The 18,243-nt window shown below is 53.3% G+C and overlaps 1 protein-coding gene across 12 annotated transcripts in view; it reads left to right on the forward strand.

Moving 5' to 3' along the window:
• The first annotated feature begins 2,616 nt into the window (after nt 1-2,616).
• CAMK2B (calcium/calmodulin dependent protein kinase II beta) overlaps nt 2,617-18,243 on the forward strand; it is a 94,799-nt gene continuing 79,172 nt past the window's right edge. For 3 of the 12 annotated variants that reach the window (XM_067745783.1, XM_067745784.1, XM_067745785.1), the window contains exon 1: nt 2,618-2,829. In XM_067745783.1, coding sequence (XP_067601884.1) covers nt 2,765-2,829 — 65 coding nt within the window. In that variant the 5' untranslated portion in view covers nt 2,618-2,764. Of the gene's footprint in view, nt 2,830-18,243 lie in introns of all 12 variants that reach the window. The other 9 variants (XM_067745782.1, XM_067745789.1, XM_067745790.1 and 6 more) reach the window with 6 other exon arrangements.

The following is an 18,243-nucleotide window of genomic DNA, read 5'->3' on the forward strand; positions in this document are numbered from 1 at the left end:
AGGGGCTGCCCTGTTGACCTCAGGAGCTAACAGGAGTAGAAGGGCGGCCTCAGATCACGCCCTTTTAGTGACCCTGACCTCACGTAAACTTGATCCTGGGCAGTCTCCCCACCCGGGGGAAGGGACCTCAAAACAGACACCCAGAGTGCTGTGTCCTTGCCCAGGCCTGTAGGACGCCGTGCATGTGTGTGAGTGTGCATTGAGTGTATATATGTGTGTGTATGTGAGAGTGTATGTTTGAGTGTGTGTGCATATGTGTATGGTATATGAGTGTATGTGAGTGTGGGTTGTGTATGTGTGTGTATTGTGTGAGTGTGTATGTGTGTGAGCGTGTATTTGTGTTTGTATGTGTGTGTGTGAAAATAAAAGAGAAAAGAGGCTTAATGGGGCAGTAAGGTTTGAGTCCCAGCCACTTCTTGGCTGTGTGACATTGGGCAAGTTGTTTCACCTCTCTGTCTCTCTGCTGTCCCCCCTACTAATGTGGGGATCATAATACTATATGTCTCCTAGGACTGAGAATTAAATGAGATAATACATGTAGAATGCATATAAGCAAATCAGTGTCTGCTGTCATGGTGATTTTAATGCCACTTGATCATTGCGTGGCCTCACACTGGAAGGAGCACGTGTGACGCTGTCAGCGCACAGGGTCTGCTTGTAGCCTGGACAGAGCCTGGTTTACTGAGGGGTGCAATTTTGTTTTGTTTGCTTGCCAATTGTATTCTACTGTGTGGGACTGTCTCCTTCTCCTTCCGCTGCAGATGGCCCAGCATGTGTGGGGAGAGGCTCCTGTGGGGCAGAACACAACTGTAAGAGCAAGCCTCTGTTGGTGGGTGAGGGGCCTCCAGTGCTCCCCTGGCTGCCCCAGGAGAGGTGGGCGCCTGCCCACGAGGAGGCACCTGTGGTGCTCTGGTTCCAGCACTGAGCCCTGAAGGTGGTCTCCCCCTCTGCCCGGCCCTGCAGAGGTCAAGGCCACATCCTCCACAGGGCCCCCTCTGCCCCCAGTCCGGGTCCGGCCTTTACCCCAAGTGTTCCTTGGCCTCCAGCTGTCTCTTGGGTGCAGGCTGGGTCTGCAGAACCACCCAGTACAGGGACTGGTCACCACCTGGTCTACTCACCTGCCTGACAGCCGTGTGCCAAAGGCATCCTGGTCGGGGGGGGCCCTGGGTCCATCCCCACCGCCCACTCCTGCCTTGGAATCCCTGCATTAGATCTTTTATCCAGGAAATATTTATTGTGGCTTCTGGGACCAGCCCCGGGCTGGCCACCAAGGTGAGCGAGATGAGCAGGACAGGCCCAGACCCTCTGCCTGGGGAGCCCACGGTGCAGCAAGTGGTTCCTGTCAGGGCCTGCTGAACCGCCCAAATCCGGAGCTGGCTGCTAGAAACTGCATTTCCCCAGGGCCTCCGCAGGACGGACCCGGCCCTTTCCCCTCTGAGGAGCATGGGGCTGCTGAACCAGTGGGTTGTCTTCACTGGATCTGAAGCCCCGGCTCTGGATGGCAGCCTAGGTGTGGCCCTGGGAGGGGCTCTTCTGTGGGGCATGGGGTCAGCCCAGCCTCGCCTGCCCCTCCCCCCCGCTCGCCCCTCCTCCTCTCCTGGGCCACTTTCAAGATGGACCCGCTTCTTCCAGGCCCGAGCTGGAAGCAGGCAGGTGGACCAGGCCTGGGAGAGGGAAAATGTGTGCCCCTACCTGGGCAGGGGGGCTGAGAGCTCTCAGGACCCCAAGATGCAGACGGAGCAGCCACTGTTTCCCTGATTCGACACTCTGCCTGAACTGGCAATGTCTGTTCCTGGGACCTCTGTTCCAGACACCCCAGTGTCCAGTGCTAGGAGGAGGGAGGGAGGGAGGGAGGGAGGGAGGGGCTCGGACCATGGGGGAGGGGGTAGCCTTCACCCTTTCATCTCCCACTCCCAGTGTCCCCAGGGTGCAGGCCTGGTCTGGGAGGCTCCTGGGCAGCTCTGCCAGGGGGCTGCACTGTGCGGTGTAGAGTGGTGGAGACCCGGTCAGGAGGGGTCCTGTAGCATCTCCTCCTGGGGGTGTGAGGAATGAGTCTGTGGAGGGAGGACTCCCCCCTCCCCCATGTGCACCTGAGGCCCCTCCTGAGGTCCAGGTCAAGGCTGGCCTTCAGGGGAGAGAGGGGGCTGGGTTCACTGTGTGCAGTGTGTGTGTGTGTGTGTGTGTGTGTGTGTGTGTGCAGTGTGTGTGTGTGTGTGTGTGTGTGTGTGTGTGTTTTGCAGGTAGTCGCCAGGAGGCAGCGGAGAAGCAGGCTCAGGGAGCCAGCGGTTCCCTGTGTGCTTCGCCCCAGGCGCATGGCCGCGAGTGCTGGTGCCAGCGCAGCATGTGCAGGGCCAGGGCGCGAGTGCGAATTCTGGGAGCAGGAGTGGGTGCGAGAGCGTGTGCAGGGCGCGGGCGCTGCTGTAGGTGCAGGGCTCAGGTGCGTGTGCGGGTGCGAGTGTAGGGCGCGATTGCGGGCGCGGGGAGCGTGCAGGGGGCGGCGGGCGGGGCGGGCGCGGCGGCGGCAGTGACAGCGTCGCCCGCGCTCCCCGCGCGTAGGTGTGCGGCGCGCTCCTGTCGGGCACGGAGCGCGCAGATCTCGCGTGCGCTCGCCGCCCGGCGCAGCCCAGCCCGGCCCCCGCTCGGCGCCGCGAGCCGAGGTGTCGCCCGCGCCCGCTCCCGTGTCGCCGCCGTGCCCGCGAGCGGGAGCCGGAGTCGCCGCCGCCCGAGCGCAGCAGAGCGCACGCCAAGCCCGTCCGTCGCCGCCATGGCCACCACGGTGACTTGCACCCGCTTCACCGACGAGTACCAGCTCTACGAGGATATTGGCAAGTAAGAGCCGCGGCGCGTGCGGGCTGGGCTGGGGACCCCGGAGGGCGCCGCGCTCCGAGGGCCGGGACCCTGGAGACCCAGATCCTCTGCGCCGCCGGCTCCGGGTGCACTGCGGCCCCGCGCGACCCCGGCTCCTCCCGGCTCCGAGCCCGGAGCGCACGCTCCCGCGCGGCCCCGACCCCCGGGCCCCCGGGGCCCAGCCGCCGGACCTCGGCGCGCGCGGCCCTGCCGGGCCCTGTCCAGGGCGACCGCCCGGCCGGAGGCCCCGGCTCGAGGCGCGGGGCTCGGTGCAGCGGGGGCGGCAGCAGGTGTCCCCGGAGCGCCCGGCAGACGTGACGCATTTGGCGGCCGGAGGTCGGAGAGGAGCGGCGCGCGGGGGCGGCCGCGGGGCCTGGAGCGCGGGGGAGGGGGCGGACCTAGCCGAGAGGGTCGTCCCCGGCGCGAGCCGCGCTGTCCCCACCCCCAACAAGCGGCTGGGCGCGGGGGCGGCGGGACTTGCTCTGCGCCTGCTTCTCCGCGTGGCTCCATCCGCGCGGGGGGTGCCAGCTGCGCTCCGCGCCGCGTGGGAACAGCCTCTGCTGTGGGTGCCCAGGGGAATCGGGGTTCTGGAGGATTTTCCCCCAGATCCTTCTGGAAAGAGGAGTCTGGAGTGCTGGGGGCTGAGGTCAGGGAGCTTGGATCAGGTCACCGGGGTGAAGATGAGGGGGTGAGGTGGGAGCCTGATGAGCTTCAGGGTCATGGAGGCAGGTGGGAGCTGGATTCTGGAGAGTTGTTTGCGGGGAGGTGATGGGAGGGACTTTGAAAGCTCGTTTCAGGTAGGGCCTCACCGGGGAACAGGTGGCTCCTGGGCTTTGCTCGCCAGCAGGAGCCGTGTAGGGCCCTAGACCTGCCTCTGCCTCCGGGCTCTACCCCGAAGCGGGTCGGCGGCTCCTCTCTGGACTGCGGGTCTCCACTCTGTGCATCAGGGTGGCTGCACCTGGCATCTCCACGTCTGGCTCCAGAACTCCTGAAGCCCTGGCTCCAGCCCGGCGCGGCCAGAGCCCCGTCCTCCTCCAGCCCACCCCGTGGAAGGGGCGCTGGCGAGGTTTCCTCTTACTCATCCAGCGGCAGATCTTTTTTTTCCTTTTATTAAGAAACGTCTGTGGTGATACCTTGTGTTGGCGAGGGAAGCTGATCACTGATAATTGTGGGCGCGAGCTGGGAGGAGTGCGGGGGGTGTGAATTCCCCAAGCCTCCCTGCACGTGGGGGACGATGCCAGTTAGGCCTGGGGGGTGCTGAGGGAGTGGGGTGGAGTGGAGAAAACCCGCGGCAGGGTGCGGGCAAGGCTGGGCCCTGGGGACCCCAAAATTCCCTTCCCTCAGGTAGGGGCTGGTTGAGTGCCTGTCCCCAAGGCAGGGGGACCTGGAGAGCAGAGAAGGGATCCAGCACACAAACTGTGTGCATCCCGGAGGCCCTGAGGAAGCTTCCGGGGCATGTCTGGGAGCAGGCCTGTGAGGACAGGGCGACAGGCTGGTGGTCCTCAGGTGGGAGCAGGTGGTTGTCCGAGGCAGAGGGCGGCAGTGGGGGGAAGGTTACCCCATTCTAGGGGACCTTCTTGTCGTTTCTCTGCTTGTACCCAGGCCCTCCCATGAGGCACCCCCGGGCCCTTTGGCAGAAATGCCTCTTCCCGTTCACTCCGTCTCCTCAACCTGAAGCTGGCTCTGCTGACCTCTCCTTCACTTTTCTGTGAATCTCCCTGGGCCAGCGGCCCTGTAGGGTGGTCAGACCAACCTCGGGCCTCTGGTTGCAGCAGCAGCGACTGGTTATTCTCATCGCTGCCGTCCACACCCACACTGGGGGATGGAGGTCCTTGGGGCTGCCCTCGGGGAGGCCGGGAGGGGTGGCGGACCCTGCAGTGGAGGCCAGGCTCCTCGGGAAGGGAGCTGGGGGCCTGGGGTGGGAGTGGGTGAGGAAGCTTAGCTGTCTAGGGGGCCCAGGGGCCTGGGAGAGGAGGGGAAGACACCCCACCAGCTGGGCCAGCCCAGCACCCCTTGGCGGGGCCCCCAGGCACCAGGCCCAGTGCGGGATGCCCAGGGGCCTGTCACAGCCCTGCTGGAGCGTCCCGGGGCGGGGAGGAGGCTGGGCCAGTGCAGGGTGAGCTGCAGCGGGGCAGGTGGTCAGGAGGGAGGGTCGGGCACTGAGGCCAGCATCTCCGCCCGGGGCTGGGGTCCTCAGTGGCCATGTCGGTGGTTGTTGACAGTGCCTGGCCGGCCTGAGGCACAGTTGGTGTTGCTTCCCGGCCCAGGTGGATGCGTCCAAGTTTATTTAAAGCTGCAGCCCCTGGCACCAGTCAAGCAACACTAAACTCCCTGCCTGGGAAGGGCCGGGCCACAGGCCCACAGCTGCTCTCATGATGCGGTCACCAGCCTCACCCTTCCCTGCCCTGTCCCCTTCTCCACCTGTCCCACCCTCGCCACTGCTGCCTCTGTGCGGGATCGTTCCCTGGGGACCCGGGCATCGGGTCCGAGGGCCAGGAGAAGCTCATTTCTGGGGCTCTGCCCTTCCTTGCCCGGTCAGGGCAGGGCTCCCTGACACCAGCCTGGAGGCCTAAGTCCTGGGTCAAGAGTCACCTTGAGCCCTGGACAGTCACAGGTCAGGGCGGTGAAGCCCTCGGCCCAACACGGACCGGCCAGCAACCTGGCTTAAAATGTTTCCATATTGGATAGATTTTTTTAAATGGAAAAAATCTTCCAGGAGTAATAAAACAAACACTTGTGTCTCTTCTACCCGGAATTGGAAACTGTTCCCCTTTGTCATTTTGGCTTTAAGTCCTTTATTTTAAATTGTAAGAAATAAAGCATTACAAAGAAATGTTAAGTAACCATTCTCCAAACCGACTGTCATGCATTTGGAATTTATCCTGCCAGACTCTTTTTACTTCATTTACGCACAGATAGAAGGATCGCCAACTAATATATAGGATTCTTTGGTGTTTTTTCTTTAAACTTTACATAAAAATTTGGGAACGTGCTTCTTCACTCAGCTTAGGCCTCTGGGCATCTGTGCATGGGGACACATTCTGACCTTTTGCTGCTGCTTGTGTGTAGTGACCGTAGTATCTGTAGTACGTCACGCTCCCTTCCTCATGGCAGTCTCGGTGTTCCCAGAGTTTCTCTCTTCCACTCCTGCAGCGGGTTTGCTGGTGCGCAGGTGTGAGGGTTTCTCTAGGGTTTGTCCCCCCTGGTGGGGTTGCCAGCAGGGGTCCGGGTGTTCTCTGTGGCCACCCTGGGCCCACTCCCTCCGGCCCCCTCCCCGGGCTCGGTGCCAACCTGATTTGTCGGGCTGTTTGTTGGGTAGGAAGCAGTCTTGCATTTTGTGTTCAGGCTCCCGAAGCTTCCACTTTGGATATAATTCAGGCGTTCATGGACCCCTCCCCTTGGGGGAAGGTTGTAACAACCCCTAAGGGGCGCATCACTTCCAACATTTGATTTTATTTGATTCGAGTTGCCGGGGAATACCCCCTCCCCTCTCCCCCCATTTTATAGGCATAGAACTGCAGCTCAGGGTGGGTGGGCAACTTGCCCTGGCAGCCGGGAAGGCCCCCACCTCCAGCCCAGGGCACCCCTGTCCCTCCCAGCTTCCCCCGAAGCTCAGCTAGGCCCCGAGCTGACCTTGGTATGTCCTTGGTTCCATCCAGCGTGCCCCAGTCGGGGGACAGCAGGTCCTGTCCCGGGCTGTGACCCCTCGCCGGGAGGATAGCCATCGGCTTTCTCGGCGTCCTCTCAACTAGCAAGCGGCCTGCTAAGTAGTTAATAGATAAACTCAGGAAATTCAGAGCAAATCGACTGTGAGCCTCCTGAGCTCCGAAGCCTGGTTGCCAGGAAAGACAGGACTCAGGTGGGGGAGGAATCACCGTGTTTGCTTTCTCCGCTCTCGGGCACACTGGGTGCTTCCTGCCCCAGGGCCTTTGCCAGCGCTGTTCCCTCCTCCGATGGCCACACAGGTCATCCCCCTGGCGGCTCAGCGAGGTCCCCGTGCCCTCTTCCCGCCTCCTGCCCCACTCAGCCTCTCCCCACTTCTGTCTTCCCCTGTCACTTGGCACCATCTGACACCAAGGTGTGGGGCAGGTCCTGCCCACAGTGGGGTCTCCTGCATGTGCGAGGAAGGGGTGAGTGAACCCGGTGGCCTCTGTCTCCTAGGCTGGCCCCCAGCGCTGGAGTCTGGGTGCCTAATGTAGGGTATTTAGAGAAGAAGTCGCACATGTTGAGGCTGCTGTGAGATGCACATGAAGGTGAGGCTAGTTTAGTTACTATTGAACGGTATTTTTATACCATAACCTACTTTGCTGAGAGCTAAGAATATATCTTGCGCTTGCGACTTGCACTCTTTCTCTGCTGGTAACAGTTAAATGGTGCTTATTACATTAAGCTGCTTGATCTGTGAAATAGGTACCGTGATCACTCTCAGTTTGCAGAAGAGGTGCCTGAAGCTCAGAGAAGCTCCACACGGGGCCAGGGTTTGAATCCAGGCAGTTGACTCTGGAATCCATCTTCTGCTTCTCTCAGAAGCTCATGACCCTACCCCATTCTGTGTTTTTAAAATACTGTTATTCCACTGGCCGACTCATGGCCCGCTTGTGGTCTCCTCTGACCCTGGGCTCCTCAGGGCCTCACCTGTCCTTAACAGGCTGCTCACCAAGCCTTCTTTGTGCTTTTCCAGCACAAAGGCACTGCCCTACGGTTCCTTTTTGTAAAAACGTCATTTCCTTTGGTCGTCCCTCTGTGACAACCAACACGGCTCCCATTTGAGGCCGGCAAGGCTTAAAATTTTATTTTATTGATTAAACAGGCAACAAGGATAGTATCTTATGAAGAAAAACCAATACATAAGTATGTGCAGGAAATGTGACTCTTCCACACTCAAGTTTCCTCATCCCCCAGAGGAACCTGGCCTGTCTATTTTAATGTCAGTATAAGGATATATGTGTGTGTATATAGACGCAGGTATGTATACTCACACATATACACCTCACACATATGTATGGTTTTAAAAACACGGATGCAGTCGCCATATATGTGATTCTTCAATTCGTTTGCCTCTAACACTTTTTCATGATGATCCCTCCATGTCAGGGGGACTTTTCTTACAGTTAAGTGCCTGCCAGTTCTCTTAGAAGCAGAGATGGGTGTATAGGTGGTGGCCATATTTTTAAAACCAAAAACGGGTCCCCCTTCTCTGACAAGCACGACAGAGGGAAGAGAGGATGCTGTGTTTGAAATTGGGGCTCCCAGGGTTATCAGGAATGCATGATCGTAGTGGATGAAGGAACACTTTTGTTCTTGGTGGGGCCTGGGTGTGGGACACAGGGGTCTTGTTCAAAAAGAAGCCAAGAACGTACTCCTCTCCTTTTTTAAAAAAAAAAATTGGGGGGATCCCCCAAGAGCCTAGGGGAGAGAGACGCCATGTCGGATTTTCTTTCTTCTACTTAAAATGAAATTCTAGCAGAGATGGTTCCCTTAGAGAGCCCATACTGAGCTGCCTGGAATTTACCAAATGCTTTAATAAGAAAGACCAAGGGGGAAAATAAAAGGAAAAAAAAAGAAAAAGAAAGACCAAGGGGAGGTGACATGAACGGCGTCTGCTCCTTGGAAACATTTTGTCCCTCCCACTGCTCTCTGTGGCCACCTGGTCCAAGGCAAGAGATGTGGCCTTTCTGGAGATTTCAAATATATTTTTGACATGTTTAATTCCCCCTCTCTCCCTCCCCTCAAAATGGAATCTGATTTGGTTATTTTTAAAGCATCTTTCACAGCTGCAAGTCACTTTGTTAGTGTAGAAACGTAAAAATGCATTATGTATAACTTGGTTTTCCAAAAATTATCATATTGGCATGTTACATAGAAATGTATATTTTATTCATATAAGGATCTGAATCTATTTAAAATCTATTTAAAATGAAAACATCCTCGTGGTGCTCCTAGGTGCCTGACTTTCTGGTGGCCTTTATCTCCTAGGTTAGAGGGTCACCAGCTCGTTCAGTGGCCACAGTTCCTGGTGGACATAGTTCTTTTTGCATTGACATAATGATCCTAAAATAACTGAAGTTATGATTCTTTGTTAAGCCAGATACAAGCATTTGTTGAATTCTGGAACAGATTGGCAATAGCCGGGCATAGATTTAAGAACATTTTTTTGGAGGACACATAACCCACGCTGTTCTACGGGCCTAATTTGAGAACTACCACCTTTCCCCACTTTATGAGCAGCCGGTGGGCACTGGGGGGAAGAGATGCTGTGACTGTTACCATGAAACGGGAAGAGTGTCCTGTCCTCGGATGTAACAGGACGCCATGGCGTCGGGCACATCCAAGTTGGTGCCCGTTTGCAGCAAGGAGCGGGGGGCAGCCCCTGCCTTCCTGTCACTCAGCCCATGCTGAATTCCAGGGCTTAGAACCATGCCCAGCGCACGGTAGGTGCCCAACAGAGTGGCTTCATGTCACCCTCTAAAAGATGGGAGCCTTGTAGGTGGCTGGGGGCAGAAGGTGCTGGTGGTCTCGGAGGTCCTCGGAGATGCCCGGCCTGAGTGGCCATCTATCTTGTCACCTGATGAAGGGTGGCATGACTTAGGTGCTGGCCACGGAGCTTGATGCCAAAGGGTTTGCAGCGTTCTGCCCGTCTCTTAATAAAGTTCTTCACGTGGCTTTTGATCTTGTACATTGAGGTGCAGCCTGATTTTCAAAGCCGTTGGTTCAATCCAGGCCGTCTGTTAAGGGCTTTCTGGGTGAAGAACTCCGGTCTAGTTAGGAGCTGCACCTGCTGAAGAAGGCGATCAGGGCGGTGGATCCCAGCCCCCGGCTACACCTGGCAGACCCCACCTCAGACCAGCTGTATCAGACACGAGGAGGACACTGGTGATCCAGTGGGCAGCGCGGACACAGATCCTGCAGGGGCCTCTGTGCCCCAGGCCAGGCCCCCATGCCTGCTCCCTCTCTGGGCTCTGTGAGAGCCTCACCTGACCACATGTTTGGAATTTGCCTTCCTTTTTCTGAACACTCCACGAAATTACCCCCGACCCTATCCAAGTCACCTGGAGCAGGCCTGTGCAGAAGAAACAAAACTTGAGCCACAGATGTCAGGCACAAGTGCAATTCAGACTTTTCTAGTACTTACAAAAAAACTAAACAAAGAAACGGGTGAAAAGAACTTTAATAGTATATGTATTTAAGTCAGTTTATCCAAAATATTATTTCAGCATGTAATCAATACAAAAATTATTGTTCAGCTATTTTATATTTTAAGAAGTGTTATGTTTTTGAAATCTGTTGTGTGTTTTACACATACGGCACATCTCAGTGTGGACCAGCCATGTTTCAGGTTCTTAGGGCTGCACGTAGGCAGTGGTTACTGTATTGGACAGTGCACAACTAGAGTTTCAAGGTCATTTCTATTATTATTATTACTATTTGCAACTTTTCTGGTTTCTTTTGCTCTTCACACATTCAGCAAGTCTGCCTGCACACTGGTCATTTGCCAGGCATTTTCTAGGTGCTTAGGAAACAGTTAGTGAACAAAATCGAGGGTGCCTGCCCTCATGGAGCTTATACTGGTGGGAGAGGCAGGTAATAAACATTAAACAAATTATACGATCAGGTTCTTAGGTGATTAGTACTTCTGCTCTGGGAATAATTAAGGAAACTCACAAGTGCCAGTTAGGAAGGTTGTAGTTACGAAAAGGGTGGTCAGGCCCAGGAAAAGGAGAGAAGCCTCAAATTGCTAAAATCAGGAATAAAAGGGGACATTACAACTAATCTTATAGAAATAAAAGACAATAAGGGAATTCTATGAACAATTGTGTGCCAAGTTAGAGATAACCTAGGTGAAACAGACCAATTCTTAGAAAGACACAAACAACTGAAATTGACCCAAGAAGAAATAGAAAATCTGAATAGACTTATAACAACTAAAGAGATGAATTAATAAATTAAAAGTTTTTAAATGTCCTACAAAGAAAAGTCCGTCAGGCCCAGATAACTTCACTGGTAAAGTCTATCAGACATTTAAAGAAGAATTAATACCAGTCCTTCAAAAACTTTTCCAAACAATAGAAGAGGAGGGAATTCCCAGCTCATTCTGTGAAGCCAAGAACTACCCTGATACCAAAACCAGACAAAGACATCTGAAGAAAACTACAGACCGGTATTCCTTATGAATATAGATGCAACATCCTCAACAGAATACTAGCAAAACAAAACTAGCAGCACGTAAAAAGGGGTCATTATGAGCAGGTAAGATTTATCCCAGGAATAAAAAGTTGTTTCAAGACACAAAATTCAATCAACGTGATACGCCGTATTAACAGAATAAACAAAGAAACTATATGATCATTTCAATAGATGCAGGCAAAGCATTTGACAAAATCTAGTACTCTTTGCTGCTAGAAACACTCAACAGACTAGGATTAGAAAGGAACTTCCTCAACTTGATAAAGTGCCTCTATGGAAACCCCACAGCTAACATATTTAATGGTGAAAAACTGAACGCTTTCTCCCTAAGACCAGGAGCAATCAAGTGTGTCAGCTCTGTCCACTTCTATTGAACGTTATACAGGAGGTTCTAGCCAGGACACTTAGGCAAGAAAAAGAAATAAAAGGCACCCAGATAGGAGAGGAATAGGTAAAACTACCTCCATTTACAGATATCATGATCTTGTATAGAAAATGTCCTAAGGAATCCCTGTAAAAGCTGTTAGAACTGAAAAATGAATTTAGCAGAATTGCAAGATACAAGATCAAAATACAAACATCCATTATATTTCATTATACTAGCAATGCTCAATCCCAAAATAAAGTTAGGAAATGCAATTTCATACAGTAGTCTAAAAGAATAAAATACATGGTAAGAAATTAACAAAAGGTAATACAAGAGTTGAATGTTGAAAGCTACAAACTACTGTTGAAAAAAATGAAAGAAGATCTAGATAAATGGAAAGACATTTTATGTTCATGGATCTTAAGACTTAATATTGTTAAAATGGCAGTACACTCCAAGTTGATCTACAAGTTCAGTGTAATACCTATCAAAATTTCAGCTGCTATCATTTATTTATTTATTTAGGCCGCACCAGGTCTTAGTTGTGGCATGTGGGGTCTTTTAGTTGCAGCATGCGGGCATTTAGTTCCTTGACCAGGGATCAGACCTGGGCCCCCTGCATTGGGAGTGTGGAGTCTTACCGACTGGACTACCAGGGAAGTCCCTCAGCTGCCTTTCAAAAAAATAAATAAAAATAAAATTCATATGGAAATGCAAGGGACCCAGAAGAGCCAGACGGTCTTGAAAAAGAACAAAGTTGGAGGACTCAGACTTCCCAATTTCAAAACTAACTCTACAGCTACAGCAGTCAAGACAGAGTGGGTATTGTCCGGCATAAAGGTGGGCATAGTGTGGCAAGAGGATAAACACATAGATCAATGGAATAGGATTGAGAGTCTAGAATAAACCCATACATCAGTGGTCTGTTGATTTTTTTTGAAAAGGATGGCAAGACAATTCAATGGGGAAAGAATAAGGGGCCGTTCAACCAGTGGACAATTGCGTATCCGCCTGCAAAAGAATGAAGTTGGAACCCTACCTAACACCAGATACAAAAGTAGATATACTAGTGAACAGTAAGCACACAAGATGCTCAACATCATTATCTCAAAATGGGTCATAGACCTAATTCTAGGAGCTAAAACCATAGAATTCTTAGAAGAAAACTTAGGAGTCTATCTTTGTGACCTTGGGTTTGGCAATGGTTTCTTAGGCACAACACCATAAAGCACAAGCAACACAAGAAAAGTAAATACATTGGACTTAATTAACATTAAAAAACTTTTGTGCTTTAATGGACACCATCGGGAAGGTGAAAAGACAACCCACGGAATGGGAGAAAATATTTGCAAAGCATATATCTGATAAGGCACTTACATTTAGAATATTTTAAGAACTCACTACCTAACAGTAAAAAGACAAATGGCCCAATTAAAAAATGGGCAAAGGACCTGAATAGACATTTCTCCAATAAAGATATGCTAATGGACGATAAGCACATGAAAGGATGCTCAACATCTTTGGAAAATGCAAATCAAAATCGCAATGACATCCCACCTCACTTCCACTCGAAAGGGTAGAATCAAAAAGACAGACAATGCCAAGGGTTGGTGAGGATGCAGAGTTGGAACCCTCATGTACTGCTGGTGGGAATGTAAAATGGTGCAGCTGTTACGGAAAACAATTTGACAGTTCCTCAAAATGTTCCCTTCCTAGGTATGTACCCAAGGGATATGGAAACAAATATCCAAAGAAGACATACAGATGGCCAATAGGCACATGAAAAGATGCTCAACGTTGCTAATTATTAGAGAAACGCAAACCAAAACTACAATGAGGTATCACCTCACACCGGTCAGAATGGCCATCATCAAAAAGTCTATAAACAATAAATGCTGGAGGGGGCGTGAAGAAAAGGGAACCCTCCTACACTGTTGGTGGGAATGTAAATGGATACAGACACTATGGAGAACAGTATGGAGGTTCCTTAAAAAACTACAAATAGAGCTACCGCATGATCCAGCAATACCACTCCAGGGCACATACCCGGAAAAGATGAAAACTCTAATTTGAAAAGATACATGCACCCCAATGTTCATAGCAGCATTTACAATAGCCAAGACATGGAAGCAACCTAAATGTCCATCAACAGATGAATGGATAAAGAAGATGTGGCACATATATACGATGGAATATTACTCAGCCATAAGAAGGAATGAAATAAGGCCATTTGCAGCAACACGTGTGGACCTAGAGATTGTCATACTGAGTGAAGTCAGTAAGACAGAGAAAGACAAATATATGATATTACGTATGTGGAATCTTAAAAAAGGATACAAATGAACTTATTTATAAAACACAAAGAAAATTAACAGACACAGAAAACAAACTTATGGTTACCTAAGGAGAAAGGAGTGGGGGAGGGATATATTAGGAGTTTGGGATTGACAGATACACAACACTATATATAAAATAGGTAAACAACAGGGACCTACTGTATAGCATAGGGAACTATATTCAGTATCTTGTGAAAAAAACCCATATATCCACACAGAAACTTGTTCATAGCAGCCTTATCCACAGTAGCCAAAAGGCAGAAACAACCGAAATGTCCATCAACTGATGAACGGATAAAGAAAGTGTGTTATATCCACACACTGGAGTAGTATTCGTGCATAAAAAGAAATGGAGTACATTATGGCTTGTGGTGCCTGAGGGCAGAGTCCAAAGCGCCGAGGCCAAGCCGCAGTGAGCCATCCCCCGTGTTCCTTAGCCCCAGCCTTCGCTCCATCTCACACCAGGGCACCTGTCACTGTGCCCAGAAGCCGCTGAGAGCCACCTGGGAGCCGGAGGCTGGAGACTGGCGTGGGACAGACAGCAGGGGGTGAGAGGTCGGGAGGGGACACCCACAAACCTCTCCTGTCGCTTCCCCAAGTTCTGGTGTTCCATTTACCATGGTCTGGACTGGCTTTGGGTCCAGAGTGGTCTCAGAGTGGACACAAGGCCATGGCGGGACACAAGAGGCCGCATCCCCACCCTGTCCCCCGACCCGGATCGTGCTCCTGGCCCTGACTGGGGGAGGGGTTTGTGCCAGCATGGGTGCTGGAGGGTGAGGCCCCTCTTGGAGCAGGAGTGGTGGGTCCCAGCGGGTGTGGTGACGGGCGTGCCTGGCAGGAGGGGACAGGCTATCAGCGCGACTGGCAGTGACGGGAAGGGCTGGAGTGGGGATGGAAGCCAAACCCAAAACCCTGGGCTCCGTGATTCTGGGACGTCTGGTCTCCTCCTTCCCGGGCCCGCACGCCTCCATCACCGCCTCGGCTGGGTGCTCGCCCTTCTTTCTCCCTTCCTCCCTTCACCTCTCCTTACCTCCTCTTCTCCTTAGGCCCCTTCCCCAGGCTCCCGTGTCTCCCACTCCTTCTGTCCCCTGGGGCACCCTCGAGGCTGGGCTGTGACCCCCCCCTCTGGCCTCGTCCCCAGCTCTCTGGCCGAGGCAGATCCAGGAACCCGTGAGCGCCTAGGAGCAGGGCCTGGCCGGGAACCCAGCAGACAAGTGCCACACGGGGTGAGGGTCCTCCAGCCCCTCGTGAAGACCGGTGTCGGGGAGGACACCGCCGTAACACCTCAAACTCGCGGTCCTACTTCTGGGGACCAGTAGGTGCCTTGGCTTCTGAGCTCTGCCCCTGGCGTTGCCCCACATGCCGGGGATCCACTTGCTTCTGTCCTGAGTGAGCCCCTTGGGACTGTCCCATCCAAGACTCCTGGGCCAGAGCCTGGGCGCTGAAGCCAGGGCTCTGGTGTCCCCGTCGTTCCAGTATGGGGTGGGCCCTGGCGTCTCCTCATCTGTGCTGTTTCCTTCCTCGAGGGTCTGTGGCCCTCAAGTCTGGGGGGGGGGCCTCGGAGCAGCAGTGAGACTTCTGGGGCGCAGACCGTGGTCCCTGAAAGGCGGTGCTTTTCGCGGTTCCTCTGCAGGCCTGAGCGTGGGCGCGTTCGTATTCTTCCATTTTTATTTTCTGATCCGTGAACAAATGCTCATCTTGACCACTTGCCTGCGGGGCAGGCTGCCGAGGACGGCCTGTCCTGGGGCAGGTTAACCTCTCTCTTCCACTTCAAGCTCAGACTTTTCTTTCCTTCCTCCTTCAGCTGTGCCCGGGCTCTTCCTGGTGTGGTGACCGACGGGCCTTCCCCCCATTGGGCTGGCGGGACCCCGTGGAGCAGAGGCTGGGGGGCTGGCTTGGTCCCTCTGTTCCCCGTCTCCTCTCCTTTCTCCCCTCACTTAAAGGATGCTTAGGGGTCTCTCCTGATGCCGTCCTGGGGACGCCTTCTCCTACCTCCCCATCCTCAGGCTCCTCCGCGCTGAAATGCAGGTGATTCCTCCCTGTGGATTGAGCTGTCGTCTGAGCTCCAGTCCCCTCTGCTTTCCCACGACCTGTGTCCCTCCGCCCCGAGGGACAGTTGGTGCTGGCACTGGGTGGGGGGCCAGGGCTCGGCTTTGCTGGGGACTTCTGTGCTGTCACCTCTCAGGGTGCGTGGGGTCTTCAGCCTCGGTCCCCACTGGGGCGCAGTCTGCGTGGACTGCAGAGTGGCGACCCTGCCTGTGCCTGGGCCCTGACTGGGCCCATCACAGCTGCTCGTCCCTTTCAGTTCATGGCTTTCTGTCTGGGATTCTTATGCTTTTTTCTCCTCTAAATTTTTCTTGTTCGTCAGCAGAGGTTAAGGTTTGATTTGTCATGGGGTTCCAAAGGCGCTCTTTTTAAAAACCTGATTTTAGAGTCAGCATGACAAGTTACCAATTTCTTCCATTTTTTCTTAATGATTTCTTAGAGATACGGCTGCCTATCCTGCCAGGAGATTTTTTTTTTGTGGTAAAACATATATAACATAAAACTTAACCGTCTTAACCATTTTAAAGTGCGCAGTTCAGTGGCATTAAGTACATTCACGTTGTTGTGTTATTATCACCACCATCATGCATCTCCAGAATGTTTTCATCCTGCAAAACTGAAACTCTGTCCCCATTAAATGCTAACTCCCCATCCCCTCCCCCCAGCCCCTGGCACCTACCATCCTACCTTCTGTCTCTGAATTTGACTACTCTGAGTACCTCATGTAAGTGGAAGCATACGACGGTTGTCCCTTTGTGTCTAGCTTATTTCACTGAGCATAATGTCCTCAAGTTTTATCCATATTGTAGCATGTGTCAGAATTCCCTTCTTTATTAAGGCTGAATAATAGTTGATGGTATGGGTGGACCACATTTTGCTTATCCCATTCGCCTGTCGATGGACTTTGGCTCTCGTGGTTATTTTCTTTATTTTTAAAATTTTCTTTATTGTTTTGTTAAAGACTTTTTTGATGTCGACGATTTTTAAAGTCTTTATTGAATTTGTTACAGTATCGCTCCTGTTTTATGTTTTGGTTTTTTTGGCCGCGAGGCATGTGGGATCTTAGCTCCCCGACCAGGGATCGAACCCGCACCCCCTACATTGGAAGGCGAAGTCTTAACCACTGGACCGCCAGGGAAGTCCCTCTTGTGGCTGTTTTAAAGAACAGAATACATGGTCTCCTCCCGCTGGCCACGACTTCTCAACACTGGGTTGTGTGGCCTTGGGCCACCATGTAACCTCTCTGGTTTCAGTTTCCCCCTCTATAAACCAGGAGGGTTGGTCAAATGACTTTGCGGGGTCCCTCATGTCTCCACGAATTGGCTCTGTGGAAACCCCACTTCCTTCCTCTGAGACTCGCCACAAAGCTCACCTGTCAGATGCTTGGGTGTCCACCGGCCCATCACACAGGTGTTTGCATTCCTGGAGAATAAAACTTAAGAGGGATGAAGTCGAATTGACCTGAAACGCAAAACAAAACAAACCCCTAGAGCTTTAATGGATACACACCTTGTAGGAAAAAAGAATCAAATGGCCAGGAAGCCCATTGTTCTAAGCTCCAGATCCCCTCGGGTCGGGGCCACTGTGGGTAGATCGCCGCCCACGTGCCCTGCCTCCTGTCAGGGCCGCGGAACCTTCCATTCGGTGTCCCTCCTCCCCGTCTGTCTACTCCTGCTTGTCCTCTGTGAGCTGCGCGGCCTCAGCAGTAATTTCAGGCCCCCGGGGGGTTGACTCAGTTCTGTCCCTGTCGGTGACTGCCTGGCACTGTGACGAGGGGGACGGATGTGGCTTTGAAGAGCTGCCTTTGAAGGTCGCTCTGCGGGCCCCTCGCTCACAGACCCGGGCTGGGAGGACAGTCCCCGGCCGCTGCGGTTGGGTGTGCATCCCGCTGTCCGTTAACCCAAATCGGCCCTCAGGTCCATCCACGGTCGCACTGGGAGGGCAGCCACTGGGCTGCTTTCCGGAGCGCACTGGCCCTTCCAGCTGTGCTGCGTGTGTCCCAGATGTGGAGACTGGAGCCGGGCTCCGTCCCCATCCAGGGTGGTCCCTGAGTGTGAAGGTGGCAGATGGGGGTGCAGCTGGGGCGGGCCCTGGGCTCAGGTTCTGGGGGGCCATATTAAGAGCACGGTGACCTGGAAGGGATGTCAGTGTCCCCAGATCAGGACAGTCAGCCTGAGCCCGAGGTAGGCGAGTGGGCTGACCTGGACCCCAGCACCCGGCCCAGCTCAGCAAGTGTGAGCTGCTCCTTGCCGGAACCTCCTGTACCAGTTCCTTCGGTGCCTCTGCTGGACCTCCCTGGGCCCTTCTGGCCTGGCCGTCAGTGGCGGGCAGCTGACCATGGACCGATGCCCGGGGGGGGGCATGTGTCCTTGGCCTCTGGCCTTGGGGGGTTCTCTCTGACACTCCCAACTGCAGTTTTCCTTTTGGAACAGAAATCTCAGGGTTCACATGCACAACTTCTCA

This window comes from Pseudorca crassidens, chromosome 8 (genome assembly GCF_039906515.1).
Source record: "Pseudorca crassidens isolate mPseCra1 chromosome 8, mPseCra1.hap1, whole genome shotgun sequence".
In the NCBI taxonomy this organism is placed as follows: Eukaryota; Metazoa; Chordata; class Mammalia; order Artiodactyla; family Delphinidae; genus Pseudorca; species Pseudorca crassidens.